The following is an 18,892-nucleotide window of genomic DNA, read 5'->3' as shown; positions in this document are numbered from 1 at the left end:
AGTATTCGGTTTGTGGAAATTTTATTTTCATTTACATTTCATGCCAAGTTAATTAATTTTTTACACATTGAAAATAATATATAAAATCTAAACAAGCACTATCTAAAAAAAACTTAGAAATTCAAATTATTTTGTAAAATTATTATATAATCAGTAATATCATATTACCATTATTGATAATTGAGTTAAATTATAAAACCATAATGAATTTTCACTTTTAATTATATGTGAAAGTCAATTTAAATAAATGTTACACTCGTAATTGTATAGAATTTCAATGATTACTTATTTTATATGCAGTATCAGCATCTATAAAATAAATTTTATAGATATTAAATTAATATATTAAATTAATATAAAAGAAGAAAAAAGTTTAATTAATTTAAAATTCTGAAAATTTGAAAGTTATGTCAACGATCATGGTTGTAAATATAATTTTAAGGCAATAGCTAACAATACCAGGAAATAAAGTGATGAAATAAAAGTTTTTAAAATCGAATTTGTATAAATAATAAAAAATTATACAATTTATTTTAATTTCTCTAGAATATGTGTGTATATATATATATATATATATATAATATTAAACTGAAAAATGTTTGAAAGGTATCCAAAATTTAATATATTTTAATTATAATTAACAAACCTTGCTGAAAAATTATAAATAATTTCTGTATACATATAGTTATATTATAAATGATAATTAAAAATTATTCAGCTATTGAATCAATTCATTGTCATAGGAATCAATGACAATTATTCTAATTATATAAATAATATGGTAGTTATCGTCACTAATAATTAATTAAATTTGAAAACTTATTACCCTAAATCACTGTAAGAAATTTAGCTAATCACCTACATACTATTATAGAATATGAAAATAATATTTGTTTTTTGTTACAACAGCATATTTTTATTTATATTTTACATCAACTCATAAGGGAATCAATCAGCTTGCTAAATTTTAGACTCCTTAACATTATTTTATTGACAAAAATATAATAACTTAATAACAATATTTACAAGAGTTTCGATGTTATTGATATCATTTTATAATAACAAAAATTTATTCTTAAATTTACTTATAAAAAGCTCAAGATTTCATATCGAAAAATACGCGTAAGTAATTAAAAAAGTTTTCTTATTTGTGTAATGAACTTCGATTTTTATAATAGAAGTAAGTCTTTTTTTAAGTACTAAATGAATTAAGCTTAATCAGGATTATGTAAATGAAACTCTCGAAACTCACCTGATATTCTTTAAGGGTAAAATTTTCCAACCTCCTGAGCAATTTCAATTAATTGTCATGGATGCATAAGGAAGATCTTTATATCACTCGAGCCTCGAACTTACGTGCGAGTCGTTGGGGCCAGTGAGTGGGAGAACTGAGTGCAACGACCTAATCTTAACGTGGCGTGCGCCTACGCCCCTTTCTGCGGATACTGGCTTTTCCGCGTTTTCACCTGGCAACTCATTACAGGTCGAACTGTGTGTATAGATTTTCCCAGTGTCATTTTTGAGAAACGCATATTCCTACCTCATTATAAGAGCTCATGTCCCAAGCCTTCCTCCATACGTGTACATTGAAAATGGAATAAATGCAAACAGTGAAATTGTATAAGAGGATCGTTTATTAGATATTTTACTATTCATGAAATGTTAGCCTTATTAATCGTACTCGAATTATACAGTTATATATAACTACAATTTTCACTTTGAAACAGAGATATTGAATGCAAGTGTGTTTAACTGTTAATTGGCCCACATGTGATACCGCAAAAGGCTTTTCTTTATCAAGTATGTACAATTTAATTTCATCGATGTGTATTCTTTTTTCGTATAACTTTTTTCTCATAGTGCCTCAATCATCTTTAAATTAAAATTAATCTGATTTAATTAATTTATTTTAATCTATTTTTAATTTATATATTTTAATATTGATAGAAAGTAACTGTGAGATGCAATATTGAATTTATTTTTTACTTCGTCGATAAAAGTTTGGATTTATGATAGAATTTATTAGATATTTAAGATAGATGTTAGGCATTAACATAAATTAAATTGTAATCAATATTTCATTATTAATGTTATGCATATTTTTAAATTGTTATAAGATAATGAAGCAATTTTTTCTCAATTACTATGATACAAAATCATCTCTCCTTAAGAAACTACACATTTTCATTCGATGTAGAATTTATAGGTGTAAATTGGCAAAAGTAAAAAATGAATACTAACAAGCGAGCTGTTTAAAATAACTAATTAAGAGTTGATGAACGGATCAAAACTACTAAAGGAGAGAGAGGTTAAAAGTAGTATCGTCTGCTGCGTTATGAAGACAGCCGTTGTCAAACCAGCGTCTGGGAATTAGAGGACTTTACGAGAATGTGCTACTTAGTTTCCGTGGCATTAAAGACAAAGTTATATAAATATAATTATGCATTGGCACAAATTAGAATTTGTAAACTTATAATAATTGCTTTATATATTATATATGCAATACATTATAAATGAATTAAATTTTTTTGTTTTTAAATAAAGAAAAAATTATAAAATGATCATTATTTTTTATAATGATCATTATTAAATATCATTATAAAAACGGCTTATGAAGAGCAAAAAATTAAGACAACATTTAAGAAATATTCAGTTAAAAAATCTATCTATATTATGAGCAAATACAATATCACAATATAAATGTACAACAACATAATAAAATAAATTGTTAATGGGTCTATCATACATGAAATTATTATATAATATAATTAAATCACTAACCTGTAACAAAATAAAAGACTTGCATACCAAAGGAAATAACACTTGAGGAGTGATACCATTACTTTAAAAATATAAATATAAATATATTTAATCAGTATATTAAAACATGATTTTTAATGATACCATACTATTCAGATAATAATTCATATTCGAGATAATATCGAAATAATATTTGTCACTCGTAATATAAATATAATATTTCTATATCTTATATTTATTTTCTATAATATTTTATCATTTTATGTTTTTTAAATTAATTTTAATATAAAAAATCTTTGCATGAGACTATAATGTAATCATCTCATTTTAGATAAGACTATTTTAATACTAATCGAATTATCTTGTACTGCCTTGTTAATATAATTGTCATTATAAAATGAAATATAAAAATTGTCATTTAAATATTTAAAATTTATATAGATATTTACTAGATTTTCCTTTTACAAATATCCTCGTGATACATTATTGAGAATATCGAATTTCTAATGTGTAACTGTTTAACAAGACCTCGTGTAATATAAAATGATGGATTCTGCATAAGTCATTTTATCATTATCACACAAAATTGAACAAATTAATACTAAAGTAAAGATAAAAATTGTTTAAAACATTATATCCTATGCTTATCATGAAAAATTAAATCCCATATATTGAACATAAAAATTAAGTCTACTATATCTATTGGTCACTTTGTGACATGTAAATGACATGAACAGTAAGCTATTTTTTTAATATTTTAAAAATCACAAAATTAATCTCAAAAATCGTCGTCAGCTTGCTCCTTCATTAATCATTTGTTAATAGATTTAATAAAATTGAAAAAAACTATATTAAGTAAAACGTATCACAATTTTTAATAAAATAGTTCATAAATTTAACTGAAAATATCACATACATTACATAATTTAATTATTTTCAGTTAAGATTAGTTCATCAAAATTCACGTTTCAATTTAATGTTTCAAAATTTTTAATTTAATTTTTAATGTTTACTAAATTTTAACATAAAATTAACTTCATAAATATTTCATATAGACCTTCTATTTGAAAGTCATCATCCGAAATCTGTTATATTTTCATATTTATTCATTTTTTATTCATTTTCCTTTGTAAGTATAATACATAATTTTTTTTATTAAAAATAATATAAATATGGTTATTGATATTTAGATTATTTACTGTATAATTGAATCCTAGAAATTTGATCTAAATTTTTGAAATTTTATTATATATAATGCTGTAATAAGCATATTGTGCTATTAAAGTATTACGAGAAGGAATTATATAGCTTCGTGTACCATATCGTTATAACTATTTTGTGGCATTTAATAAATATATATTGCAAGGATATTAGTAAAAAAATATAGATAATATGCTAGTAAATTAAATTTAATTTATATAAAAAATAAAATTTTGAAATCGTAAATTGAATTTATTATTACTTTAAACGGTTATGAACTACTGATAAGAGAGACGTGATCCTACTAAAATTTTATTGTATTCATATGAAGAACATCTATAAGAGTCTAAGTACTCAGCTTGAATTCAACAATAAATAATGCTTATATAAATTAATAGAATATAAAAATTCGTACCCAAACTAATTGCAAATAATTCCATAGAGATGGGGGAGGGGAGTTATAGCGAATTTCTTTCTCCTATCAAACTATATATGACTATTGCTAAATGTCTATGTGTCCGTTCACAGCTTGAGCCTAGAACTGCCTCTGAGTTTTTGGGGATGGAGCGACACCGTAATAAATTAAGTACCAATATGCTGTCCATTTGAGGACGTTGAGAGCCACACAACTTCTTAACAAAATGATGACTGCCATGACTAGACTATCCTACAAGCAAACCTCGCCCTCCCAGCAGTCAAGATACTCTTCCTCGTCAGGGACCAGCAGTCCGAGCTTCGCCCAAAGTCGGGGTTACTGGGAGATGCAGCAATCACTGTCCCATCCTGCGCCACCTTATGTGCGCAGTCATCATCGACTCCATGTCGATCACGGCAGTGTTCACGACGGTAGGCAATGTTTACTTTTAATTATCGTCGATTAATTTGATACCAAGCACCGAGTACTAAATGCTCAAGCACTTAATAGCAGTAACTAATTTCGTAATTTGGAAACGCTAGACTCTCCTTATATTTAAATGTATTTCAAATTGAGACTGCTTGCATTGTTATGTTTATCTTCTATATAATCACGAAATTTCAAATTAACATAGTAGAATCTATTATAAAATCTTTAATTTCGGTTTATATATGTAAGTTCTATCTTGACTCTTTGCTTCAGATAATCAAGAAAAATGACAACGACAACATACGTCATCATTCGTTCATTTAAATATCATCATTCATTCATTTATAATATTTTTTTTTCTTTTCAAGTAAACGAGCTTCAAAAAAAGAAATTACTAAATTAAAAAAACACTAAACTAAAAAACATTAAATAATTTGATCTTTTAATAAGTGAAAGAATTAACGACTCACTGTCGTAAATATATATTTATCAACAGTATTTAATTTTAAATAATATTATTTATTCTAAAATCTTTCATTTATATTTGAATATTATAAAATTAAATATGTAAAATGAAATAACTCTACATATATAGGTGTGGCTCTAATATCTTTGGGAAACGGTGAGGTACATTGTTGACACAATTGATTACAACCCAAATGTAATGGCAAAAATATCATTTACAAAATGTATCTTAAAATATATGAGAATGTGAATTAATTGCTTTAAATTAAATATATATATATACATCTTTTTAAGAGTACAATAAACTAAATTTTTGATATATTATATACAAATACATATAATATTCTGCTTTTAGTGTGAAACGTAATACCCATATAGTTTTCATCTTTTAATTTTGGGCTTGTACTTTCTTCCCTCCCTTTACATTATAGAAGTAGTACTATAAAATATATGGTATTTCACTTTTTTTTGCATGATACAATCATGATTGTATATTTGCGAGGGTAAGGCGTTTGTACATATATTATTTATGTAATAAGCCAAAAGTATATATGTCTTTAATATAAAGAGATACTGATGTAAACTGATGTAAAGTCAGTCATAAAAGTTAAAAAATCTATGAGGTCGTATATGATAATCTCGAAATTTAGATTCAGACAATGCTAAGACATTAGAGGGGTAAAAGTCACACCAACGACAAGTCATGAATTTTTGTAGAGGCGGTTAAAGAAGGAGAGCATCTATGTACGTTTATACACAAATACTGAACTGGGATACGACCTGATAATTAAAATTTTTTTTAACGAATTTTTTAATTTCATTGCATAACTAGTGTGATTTTTTCTTTTTCATTCTTATATATATTAATGCTTAAGATCATTGTCTTACATGAATTAGAACATATATTAATAGTTTATTTTAAAATATAAATGATGACTATCGACGTTGATTTCCACTTTTAGATTTATATTAGAGCATAATAAAGAATGACTGGAAACAAACTAAACTTTTTATAGTATTAGATATTTATTTTCAATTTAATTTTATGTAAATAACGTATTATATTTAACTAATTTCGATAACCAACATTTATTTCTTCCTATTTTTTTTATAAAAAAATTACTTTTAAATAGATTTCATTGTTTTCATGAACTTTCATATAGTCATATATTTGTATTATAAAATCAAATATATTTTACAACTTATATAACGACAATATATATGTATAATATTCAGATTATAAAAAAAACTATTATTTCTTATTTCATTAATGAAAAATGAAAATTTTTAACAAAATAAAATTACTAAAAAATAATAAAAAATTAAATATAACTTAATTACATTTTAGCGTTAATATAACTATAAACCGATTATATTTATAATCATCTTTGATAAATGTTATTTGCCAGACAAAGTATGAAATCTAAATACTATCGTATTATATCGTAATATTTCGAATTAATATAAACAAAAAAGTTTTTATATTATACTAAGTGTATCTAAAATGCTGTTGCTGAGACGCACATGTATAATAGAAACTTTATTAGTTTTTTGTGAAATAGATTTATCATGAATATTTATCTTCAAATATAAACACATTTTACCAAAAATAACTCGTTTTATAAAAAATATTAGTGTTTAATTCTGTAAACATTCCCAGAGTAAAAAAATTACATTTATTTCTGTAAAAGTATATCTGTAAAAGAGCAATAAACTATAATCAGAATTGATTTAAAAAAAATTTCATAATTATTGTAAAGAGTAATTATTCGAATCATATATTATATAACGAGCGTATTTACAATAGGTACAATAATTAACAATATATTTTGTATGATTTCGCATGATATTTTCTTATGTGAAATACATATTTTAAATATACAAACATTTATCCAAATTCTCCTAATATTCTTATAAAAATCTGTCAATAAAGCATTTTTAAGAATCAATAGTATTTTATCTTATTTACTACAAATTGTTTTAAAATATTTTTATTTGTATTTTTTAAAACTTTATTTATTAAGCTTAATTTTAAAAAGTTTACATTCAAATTAGATGAAAATCAGCTAATAGCTTAAAAACTGTTGAATAAATCCATACTTATGAAGCGATTGAGAATTTTCTATAAATCTATTCGCATATTATTACGTTAATTTCATTGTTGGATTTTACACGTAAATCCTATATTATACAATACAATTTTGTTTGCGAAGATTCCAAAATCTTTCCGCTCTATCAATTTAAATTAAAAATCTATCAGAAAATGTAAGTAATTAAAATTTTTTTAACATAAATATTAAGATTTTTTCATTAATATTTTAATTAAAAGATTTATATATTTTAGAAAATCACGATTTGATAAGTGATTTTAAAATTTTATCATTAAACAAATATTATGCAGGATATTAACTTTATTATCGACTTGAGATCTGTACTTGTTTTCAATATAAATTCTTTTCCGTCTATGTCGAATATACTATATATAAAAGAAATAAATAAATAAATGTGCTCGAAAGGTTTAATGACTGGCTCGAACTGCCAAATTCAATAGTTCAGTTTATTAGTCTCTCGCCTTAGCGATGCTTAGGAAAGGACACATGTGGAAGGGCTTTAAATTTGTACAGTGTGTAACTTCATTACACGTATTATAATAAAATAAAATTAATTAAAATTCATTTTTAATTTGACCGACTATCATTTTATTTACAATAAACATAATAATTTGTAATGAAAGAAATTTTAGAAATTAACATTTCTATTTAAGTAAAGTGTGTATTGCATAAAATATGTATTGAAATTTACAAAAGGTGTTATTTTGCAACGGAGAAATTTAACGCTACATATTTGAGATGTATTGTCTTTATGGAATGATAACCACTTTGATTAAAAAAATTTGTTAAAAATAATTTAAATCCTGAGCCTAATCATATGTATATAAAACTCTTGAATAGAAATTTCTGATTTCAGTATTGAATAATAATTAATTTCCTAACAGTATTAAAATTTACTATTTTTATTTAAAACACTTTACGTTTATCACATTTTGATCAAAAGTTTCATTGTTTTTTATTTAATGTTCAACAGTTTAGAGAAATTATTCGTGATTTTCCACCTTATTTTAATATTGAAAAACAATATAACTCGTAACTTTAACTTTTATCATGTATAAGATAAAATTAAAAATAATACTCGATTTCGAAGTAATAATTTTCACTTTTGAAATGATTGCCCAGGCAAGCGCAAAAGCGCAGTCGAGTTGCTACAGGAGTCAAAGGCATTTTATGTAAAAAGTGAGACAGTGCTAGATCGGAAGCAAGAACTGAAAAACAGCGGGCACCTACAGGTATCTCAGGTGACGGTACCTGGAGCGCCACCTCGACTTCTGCGAAAATGCGGAACGTCCCACGGATGTCCTGTACTACAGCAACAGCAACCTTGTTGCTGGACTGCAGACTGTGACAGGCGTAAGTACTCTGACCCAGTGAACGCCGACTGCTCGTCTATGCGCTTAAGTATGCAAATGGTTCTCCAAAGATTTATTAAGAATGAAAGTAATGCTGGTCTAATAAATAATCCTGTTTTATATTATTCGAAACAAAAAGTTATAATTCGGACGTTGTAATTTTAAATAAATTTTTAGTTTGACAATAAATAAGGCATATTTTCTTTTGAAACAGGAACATATTCTTTATTTGTAATATATTCTGCTGCCTCAAGTAAGAACATACCGAAGTGAAATTAGAATTTACCTCGAATGATGGTATTTTTACTTTGTTACAGTATTGTAAATTATTGAATAATGCAATTTCATATCTTAATAGTAACTACATCATTGTTAACAGAGTGAATCTAATGCTCTTTGCATTAACTTATTTCAATGAGCGTTACTATAATTCTGTGATACTTAATAAAATAGTCTTATACAAACAAATATATAATGAAATTTTGTAATAAATATTAAATTAGAATTATATTGACATATTTTACAAATCATGTACACAGTATAAACTTTTCTAGTACTTATAATAAAAAGTAAATTAGTTAACCTGCGTATAACATTTTATAATTTGTATTTTCTTTTAGTAGTGTATTGAAAATCAATTATAGAGATTAAAAAATAATTAAATATAAGAAAATATAATATAATATAAGAAAAATAATTAAAATATTCTTATGAGTATATGTTGATATTGATATATACATAATATTATTTTATAAATGTAAATTAAACAAAGAACTTATTTATTACCACACTTAGTTACCAAAATTTTAAAAAGATTAAAATCACAATCCAACTGATTGAAGTATACTTCCGTAAAGTATATTCTAATAGGATTGATTTATTAATTTTGTTTTTACATTTGTTATCTTAAAACTTAGAATTTAACAAAACTTTTAATTGCTATTGTTCCAAATCGCAATGTTGAACATTAATTGATGTTAAACGATGTTAAATTATAATCTTTTATACTTATTAAAAATATGGTATTATATACTAATACCATATTATTTTATCATGTGGAAAACATATTATCTTCATAAATTGTTTTCATTTAATTTTTTATTACGCAGTTAGAATTATATATATATATATATATATATATATATTAATTATAGAACTATATTTAATACAATTCATAATATATTTATACATAATAGATTCATAATACAGTTTATAATAGATGGGAATATTTAATATTAAAAAGTTAGAAGAATCGGTATTTTTATTAATAAAATTAATTTTAGTAAAATTGTACCAGTACTATTTTTTTAAAACTAATAATATTTATAAATGTTTTTATTTTAATGCACGAAAACATTTTAAAAATTAAAGTACTCAAAATATGATAGAATTACTTTAATTTCTCGCTATTATCTATTGAATGAGGGAATAAATAAAAAAAATGCATTATGAGATATAATTTTATTTTCTAGGTAAAGAGATAATTAATATTTTAATTTTTTTTCTTTGACTATCTCGTTTCATTGGCTGATTAATAATAAAAAACAGTCTATAACTTGAAACTTTTAAAATTATAAAGAAAGTAAAGATACCATCAGTTTAACAGCCATTTCAATATTTGATTGGTTAAGTATCACAGATGTAAAATTTTTGTTCCTGTCATTAATAACTATGACTGCAAAGTGCTTATACCGAAGTATTAAAAATTGAGAATATTTCAAAGCGTGACTGAATAAATTGGCTTAACGGCACCTGGCAAAAATCCCCGCTTAAGGGCGAGCAACCGGTGAGAGTATGCTTCCATAAACGACATGGCGAATAAACATAAAAATACAAACAAAGAGGAGCGAATTTTGAGTCCCCAACGCACACTGCCACCAGCGCTGCCGCCAAAGAGTCCGCGGCTTGTATCACTTCCACAGCGGCGTTCGGCATTGGGATCCAATGTCAGTGGTATATCAGGCGCTGAGCAACTTCAGGCGAAGTTGCGCAGACTCCTTAACATTGACAGTAAAGAAAACGTCTTTTTCGCGGAACCAGAAATGCCCGGATTGCCGATACCCTCGGAATATACCACACCCCAGATGACTAATAACAACGCTAGTCCGAGTCAACCGATTTGGGAGAAGTTTCGGTACTCGCCTGGAGGCATCATATTACCCGGATGCAAGGAAGACGATTTCACGGTGAGATATATTCATCTTTATTTGATTCTTGCCAATCATTTTATAAGCGACTGTCTATTACGAGCCGGCACAATCGAAACCTTCGCTCAGCTCTTCTACCATATCAAGCTTAGTATGACACTTTATGATAAATTTTATACATCATTAATTACCATAATTCGTTTACTTTTTTATATCTTATAATTTATCAGCATTTACGGGTTATTTTTTTGTTTCTTCTCATAATCAAATAAATATTTAGCTTTCTTATAGTGTATAGCACCAATAATAATATTGCGCTAATATCTCCTATTACTAATATCGCAATGGTATTTAATCATATTTTAATAAATTAACATTGAAATGGAATCATTTTCAAACAAGCAACGTGTGAAGTATGTTCTTTAATATACGGAAAATTAGAAATGAGCAAAAGGCTTTGTAGAATGTTATAATATTAAAGAATTATTTTATATTATGATGTATAAAAACACGAGAACTTATTAGACTGAATTATAACTGCTTTACAGACAGTTAATGAACCTTACTTTATTAAATACATATACATTTAATGTAAATTACATAAAAAGTACAATTATGTAAAATATTTCCCACTTAAAGACCATACAATAAATCAATTAAACATAAACGATAAAATTTGAAATAAAAATATTTTTCTTTAATTCCTAATTAGTTCACAGAGGAACAGAAAAGTGTACTTTAAACTCAAATTCCAATTTCTCATATCAATTAAAAATATCTCTTACCTCTTATTTAACTTTTATTAAGTAAAAATACGAAGTTGCTTTCTCTGATTAAAATATGATCTATCTTAATAATCAGTTAAAATTTGTAACACATTACAATTTTAAAATGTAAAAGTAATGTATAAATTTTAGAAGAGTCCTGTTTTAAAATAATTCCAGTTATTATCATTAATACTATAATTAAAATTTGTATAAGTTATATTTTAAATATAATACACATATTTTTAACTTAACATTTAAACAGAACAATAAAAAGCGTTTGTCTTTATTAATTTATTATTGAAAAGTGCATAATTTAAAACGTAAAAATTTTTCAACATGTGCCTGTTCCATCATCGTTATCAAGTCTACAAAATAAAATTCTACTGTTAAGAAAAGAATGAAAGAGTAGCTCAATATAAAATATAGAAAAGTTGCTCATAATATTTCAATACCGATAATATTTTACTACCTCCATTACCTTCAGCATGAAGATAACGTTCGGGTACATCATCAGCATATCAATGCCACATTGAATGTACTTTTGAGAGTTCATAGAGATCATGAACTATCCTTTTATCACAACGGCTGACAATATCTGCTGTAATCGCCACATGTACGACATTGAATACAAAATTATCAAAAATAAAGATAATAATCTTTCGTTTTGTATTTATAATATTAATTAATTTTTGATAAATATAAACGCGATGCAATATTTATAGCTTACTACTACACGAAAAGAGTATATCGGTAGCTGAAAACAATATAAGATAGTACTTTTTGTATATCGAATGATTTATATTCATAATATTTGATTAATAAATATTCGAAAAATAAATAATCAAATGAAGAAAATTTGAGAGAAAAATTACTTTAAATTTATTTAGACAACTTCAAAGTATTGAAAATTCAGAATACTTCATAATAATATATAGTAATGTATGTAATTTTTAAAAAATTGTTAAATTATAAAAATAATCGTACATTCAAAGAGTAGCAATAAACACTAAATTAAACTGTGAATTCAAATTTTTTTCGTATTGACAACTTATCATTGAAAAATTGAACTTTTGAATAGACAATTATAGTCAGACAATTGTCTGATTGCCTAATACCATTACTAAAATTTATACAATTCCATTTTTCGGTAATGAACTTCTAGTGTTGGCTATTTTGCCCTATTTGGTGGTGGATATTATAAAGTTGAATCATAAAGTAGATTTTATGACAAAAATCCATTCTCAATTAATTACACGTTTCTTTATGAAGAAACTAAAGAAATTAATTTTTCCTTGGGCAACGAAGTGTAGCCAAGCCGAATACTACAAACGGAAATAGTAAGAACGGAATTTTTCATTAACCTTAGATGGAAAATAAAATGCAGAACGATTAAATGACGTATCTTCGGTTTGCGCAATAGAAAGGAAATGATAAAGCTACTATCCATCCCAGTAAACATTAAGCTTATTCATATAATAAGTAATTAACACCAAAGGTCATTTGAGTAGCGGCAGCAGCAATGTCCATCAACGCTGGGCGCGGAGCCACGATTTAAGTTTGGCCGCAGCAACTCGCACTCACATGGGGTGAGGTCTAGATGCTCAGCTAGTGGCCGATCCTCCTCGGCGATTGAGACCGCGGTTGCGGTTTCATGCCACAAGTCCCTCCCGAATCTCCACACCAGTACACGCAGATGGGCCTCCTTATCGCCGCGAACCTCTAGCAAAGCCTCGAGGAAAGTGCAATTAAATGCCGGTTGCTTGGATTGTGAAACTGGCTCCGACTACTCCGACGGTAGCTTTAATAGGGACTCCGTCTACTACCGCAGGTATGTTAAAGTTGCCGAAGTCCATAATACGAACTCTAGAATATCTTCGAAATCCGAAATCATTTCACTTTAAACAATATTATAATCTCATTGTGGATAATTAAAATAAAATATTAAATTTATTTAATTTAATTATGGTAAAATACTGTATTTTCTAATTATTACATAAATAATCTAAACACAATGCACAAATTGTCCAGTAGATAAGCAAAATAAAATATTTAAAGTGTTAAAATGTAGAAAGAAAGAAAATACATTTAATATTTTGATGCTACTATTAAGTAAATTGCTATTATTAGTATTGACAATTTTTATATATTAAAATGATTCGGAAAAAATTCATAATCAAAGGGTATGTCTCGTATCAATGAAGTCACAATGTAGTGCTACATAGAAAATTTTAGCATTCTTATCATTTAAAAGGAAACGATTAAGAAATGAGTCCCTTAGATTCTACATCGTGTAAACCTTCGAAAATTTCATAGAACACACGATTATCATAAGGGGGTGTATATTACCTACCGATTCTTCGAGATAATTCTTAACCCCTTGAAGATTATTTTCTAATAAAAATTATTACAGTTCGCGACATATAAAACCTTCGATGGGCTCGGTGGGTGGTGATACGAGTAGCATCCTGTCATCGGGTGACAGGACCCACTTGTCCATGAGCTCGAGCAAACTCAGCCATGGAGCTACGGCAAGGGATTCGGGTAGTTCATCTGGACATTGTACTCACAAGAGTGATCCATCCCCGAAAATACAGGTAAATGTTTTCACACTGCAATATCTAAACCGAAATATTTATTAGTACAATCGCTAAGAATAATTCATGTGCAATTTAATATTTATAATTATTTTTGAAATAAAAATTAAATTATATCTGGCTTATTCCACTAAATGCAGAATAAATATATTTCCGATATAAATTTGTTCGATTTTAAGGATTTATTTTATGGCTCGAACTGCTAATTCAATAGTTCAGTGGATTAGTCTCTCGTTATGATAACTTAAACGAAATAATATGTGAAAGGGCTGAAAAATATTATGTATTATGTATTTTAGTAAAACAATGTTTATTATTTTGTTAAATATTATAATAATATTGCACTGTTATTGAGATAAAAGATTATTCTATTGTAGTAATGAGGGTGTTTCCTTGTGTTCTTGATTATCGTAGATTCTATGGATATGACTGTGTATCTTGAAAGTTGAGCTTATGCTCATGTGAACATTAGCCTGCATAGTCGATCATGCTCATGAATGAGCATGAGAAGATGGTATTTGAAATGAAGTATGCTTGATAGATGGAATAACTATACTTGATAGAGTGTAAGAAATTTTGATGGAAATTGGTTCGTAATCAATTATGTCTTTTATTATAATGGGAACAGTAGAAAGAACTAGTCACACGTAAGAGTCATGAATGACAATTGAAGGACTTGATGAAAATGTATTTATAGTCGATTATTCGAGAAATTGTTGTCTGGCCTTGATAACGTAATTGATGTATTGCCTCATCTGTGTTGACTGTTTGAGGTGCTGTACGGTGTTCGAAGTGTTAGTTCGAGAGAGCGCACTGTTTGCGCGTGTGTGACTAGCGTATTTGATAATATAAAGAGATGTACCTTGTAAACTGTCGACAAGGTGCGTTGATTTACTGCGTAGCTGATGTGTCCCTTTTGATTACTATTCCAATTGGCTTCACTGTGAAATCATTACCTAATCTGCTGATTTCTTTTTAATTATGCACGTATATTTTTAAGTAGGCTGCCGAATATGTAGCCACGTGTCATCGTCACAGTATATACTAAAACACTGGCCGTAATAACAGTTAAGTGAGCGCGAGGTAGAATTACAATGAGCTTTTAAGACTTTTGAATACGCGCACGAAGGCTTGATCGTTCCGTGGAGGCTCTGCTGAAAATACCGATCGTTCCATGGCGGTCCTGCTGGGCAGACCGAGACCCGTGCCATGGCTTCCACTGGTAAATGGTTAGATCGATTCACTGCAGTCGGGTCACGGAAAGATGTTAGTCGCAAGCGCAGTTCAGTAAGAGGTAGCTTCAGCAAGGGTAGTTCGGCAAGAGACCCGTTTAGCAAGAGCGCTATTTAGCAAGAGAGCGAGGCACGCCGCGTACTTGCCTTATATATCCACGTGTTAGCTCACTTAGCTGGCAACAAAGCATCGTCGTTGCTGCACTGGAATCTTACATGAGGCGTAGAAAGAAAAATCTAGAAGTTTCGAGAATTCGATGAAAGAAAAAGTAGGGCGTAATATCGATAGAAACAGGGAAATAGAGAAAGTTTTATTATATTATCATACCTATTACACACACAAAAAGTAAACCTTATATGATCTCGGTAACATTGAAGCAATAATGTGGTCATGCAATTTTATACACTTGTACACATATATTTATACAATTATAATCCAACATCTAAAGCACTAACTATATATTCTACAAACTAACTATTACTAAATCTATTAAAAAAAAGATGAAATTATAATCATGTAGTTTAACAATCTATTATATTTTTTACATATTGACGATTACATTTTACATAAGATTAATAATAGAATAAATAATATTTAAATTTTCGATTTAAATGAATTTCAAATCTATCTTATATGTAAATATGGCCTTAAAAACATATCTATTGTATTTTCGTTTTTCTAATGATGATTTCGTTATTATAAAAATGATAAATGGCATTAAATTAACAAATTTTATAAATTACTTGTTTAAAAACTTTAAAAAGTTCAAATTATAATTCTTCGACTCTAAAAATTTCCATTTATTTCAGCAGCCATTATAGTGAATACATCAATACATTGCCTTTCAAATATATATTCTGTATAATTTGCATCCACAGATAAATAATAAAATTTTAATTTATGTTAATATTGAAATTGTAAATATACATACGAGTATACATACAGTGAGTGTGTGCGGGCGTGCGCATGTGTATTAATTGTAATGTGATAGCGCAATTTAATGAGTATTTGTTTGAAAATTGAATATTAAAACATTAAATAAATGAATATTTTTCTTTTGTTAAAAATTAATCATAAATATAGGGATATTATTTTAGTAGTTATTTATTATTTAAGCTTACTATTGTCGTTGATGTGCAGTCTATGCATTATTTGACTTGAAATAATTTTACAATTAATCGTTCATCATTTAAAATAATATTTAGACTAATACAAAAATATTTTTACTTAAGGAAAGCGAGAAAAGAGAATTTCTTATTTTTAAGTATATTCATTTACGAAAAAGTTTGTTACTTTTCAATAATATTCACTGATACATTATTTTGATTAAAAAGTATAAAAACGTAAGCATGTAGAATGTAAAATTGAATTTGACAAAATAATCTGGTTATATGTAAATGAGCTAGTAGAAGCAGCACTCAATGATATGAGTCGACATTATTAGTTTATCAAGTTAAATAATAAAAAATCAATATACTTATGACACTTTTCCTTAGGATTGCTGGAGTCGTGTTCGACGTGATAGCGGTGCATCAGCGCAATATTCAACCGAGAAGGACAAATCGAGAAAAAGGAACAGATATAACAATAGGACTCCAGCCACTGTCGTTAGAAATTACAGTCCCGAAACTGATAGCAGCAACAGTCAGACTGATTACAGTCCTACTTGCAATTCTAGGTTATATTCAAAACTGTATTTAAATTTCTTCTCGCTTTTCATTTGTAATCCGAATTATATATGTTTTAATAATTCCGTCCATTTTGTAATAAGCAATTTATTTACATTATTAAGTTTTTACATTCGGAACGTCAAAAGAAGATTGAATTTACACTATTCAATAGTTCTGATAATTCATTCGAAAAAAGCATAAATATATATATTTATCAATAACATTATATTAAAAAAGCTTTGTAAAACAAATCATTAAACAAGATTTATTGTATCTCAATATCAACAATAAATAATGGCAATTGTCCGACAGATTCTCGGACGGCTGGAAGGAGGGTCGAGGACGTCCCATCTTACGCTCCAAATCAGATATTAGTGAACGCTATTGGAGGCAGGATGGCGGTACTCGTGCTCAAAAGCTCCCGGCCCAACCGCCCCGCTCCATTACACAACTCGAGTCATTCTTTGATCGTTTGGGCCTCGAGCAGGATAACTACCAACACATCACCAAGAGCTCCTCCAAGGCGAGTTCGCCCGTCTTCTTTGATAGCGTGAGCTCCGTGGAATCAGCACTAGGGCTCTACCTGAGCTGGACACCTAACGGCCAGGGCACTGCGTGGCCTAACTGCAGTGCTGGAAATACAAACAATGACGAGTGTCCCGGTGGTAGTCAGAAAAGCAACGATCAACCGAGCATTGTTGAAAGGAACGCTCGCATCATTAAGTGGCTCTGTCAGTGCAGGAAGGTGCAATTCGGCTACAGTTGAGCACTTTCAAGCTACTTTGTCTTCATCGTTCTCTCGTTCCTTCTTTCTTTTCTACGTCATATCTATACGTGTACTTATATACGCGCGCTTCATCTTTATCTCATTACACCATTCTCGTGCGTACTCTCTCTCCCTCCTACTGTTTTTCCTTTTTACTCGCTTTAACATAATGATATGATGACTACTAAATACTTACGATTAAAAAAAGAACAAGTCGAAAACTGCAAAGACAATGAAATATAAGAGTTTCAGTGAGTGTGCAGTACGACACAAGTAACTTAATTTTATTACCTTAAATACCTTATGAATTTAATGTGGGGAAGAAAGAAAGGAATCAGAGGGGTAGAAGGGAGTACGATAATGCAAATAATATAGACATAATCAGTATACTTAAAAAAAATTCCATGTGAAAATTTAAAAAAAAAGGAAACGTCCAAATTCTATCATTGTTAACAGCAATTTTTTGCAATATTAGAAGCACAACTTCTCCATTACACAGTTATTCAAAATATTCCCTTAGTTCTATGACAAAAATTAAAAAAATTATATCTTATGGTATAACTTAGGCTTCATTAAATGTTTTTTAATTAATTCAATAATTATTTTTAATAATTAATTAACAAGGATTAGTTATATAAAAAACATTCCATCTTATTTACTTAAAGTAAATATTTTATCGTACCAACTAAAATACTTTTTAATTAAAAATCAATTGTGATACATATATATTAATATGAGAACAGTCTTAAATAATCAGTTCGATTGAATTTAATAGATATTAATTTTATTTATTAATTGAAAAGTACTTTTTCATTTATCAAATTCTTAAATCAATAGAAATTATAATATAATATATCAAAGACATTGCATCTAAATATCATAAAAAATGTTTTTCGGTAAATATATATTATTCATTAGACTTATCGTTTCATTAGATTATTGTATTAATCATAATTTGATTTGAAATTTGTTATCTTAGCCAT

General features: G+C 27.5%; 1 protein-coding gene across 1 annotated transcript; it reads left to right on the top strand.

Moving 5' to 3' along the window:
- Positions 1-1,318: 1,318 nt before the first annotated feature.
- Positions 1,319-18,037, top strand: LOC105364736 (uncharacterized). The gene is made up of 8 exons (XM_011502745.1): positions 1,319-1,491; positions 4,489-4,794; positions 8,503-8,733; positions 10,575-10,981; positions 13,191-13,474; positions 14,057-14,240; positions 16,970-17,151; positions 17,456-18,037. The coding sequence occupies exons 2-8, from the start codon at positions 4,602-4,604 to the stop codon at positions 17,907-17,909; spliced, it is 1,935 nt and encodes a 644-aa protein (XP_011501047.1). The 5' UTR covers positions 1,319-1,491; positions 4,489-4,601; the 3' UTR covers positions 17,910-18,037.
- The last annotated feature ends 855 nt before the right edge of the window (positions 18,038-18,892 follow it).

The sequence above is a fragment of the Ceratosolen solmsi genome, unplaced genomic scaffold (genome assembly GCF_000503995.2).
Source record: "Ceratosolen solmsi marchali unplaced genomic scaffold, CerSol_1.0 scaffold15, whole genome shotgun sequence".
NCBI lineage: Eukaryota > Metazoa > Arthropoda > Insecta > Hymenoptera > Agaonidae > Ceratosolen > Ceratosolen solmsi.
This window is presented reverse-complemented; position numbering and strand designations above follow the sequence as displayed.

Bases quoted from the DNA above. Each gene is read 5' to 3' on its own strand.
- LOC105364736 (XM_011502745.1), top strand. From the start codon at position 4,602: ATGATGACTGCCATGACTAGACTATCCTACAAGCAAACCTCGCCCTCC. The intron at 13,475-14,056 runs GTATGTTAAAGT...AAATTATTACAG, and splicing joins GACTCCGTCTACTACCGCAG to TTCGCGACATATAAAACCTT. The intron at 14,241-16,969 runs GTAAATGTTTTC...ACTTTTCCTTAG, and splicing joins ATCCATCCCCGAAAATACAG to GATTGCTGGAGTCGTGTTCG.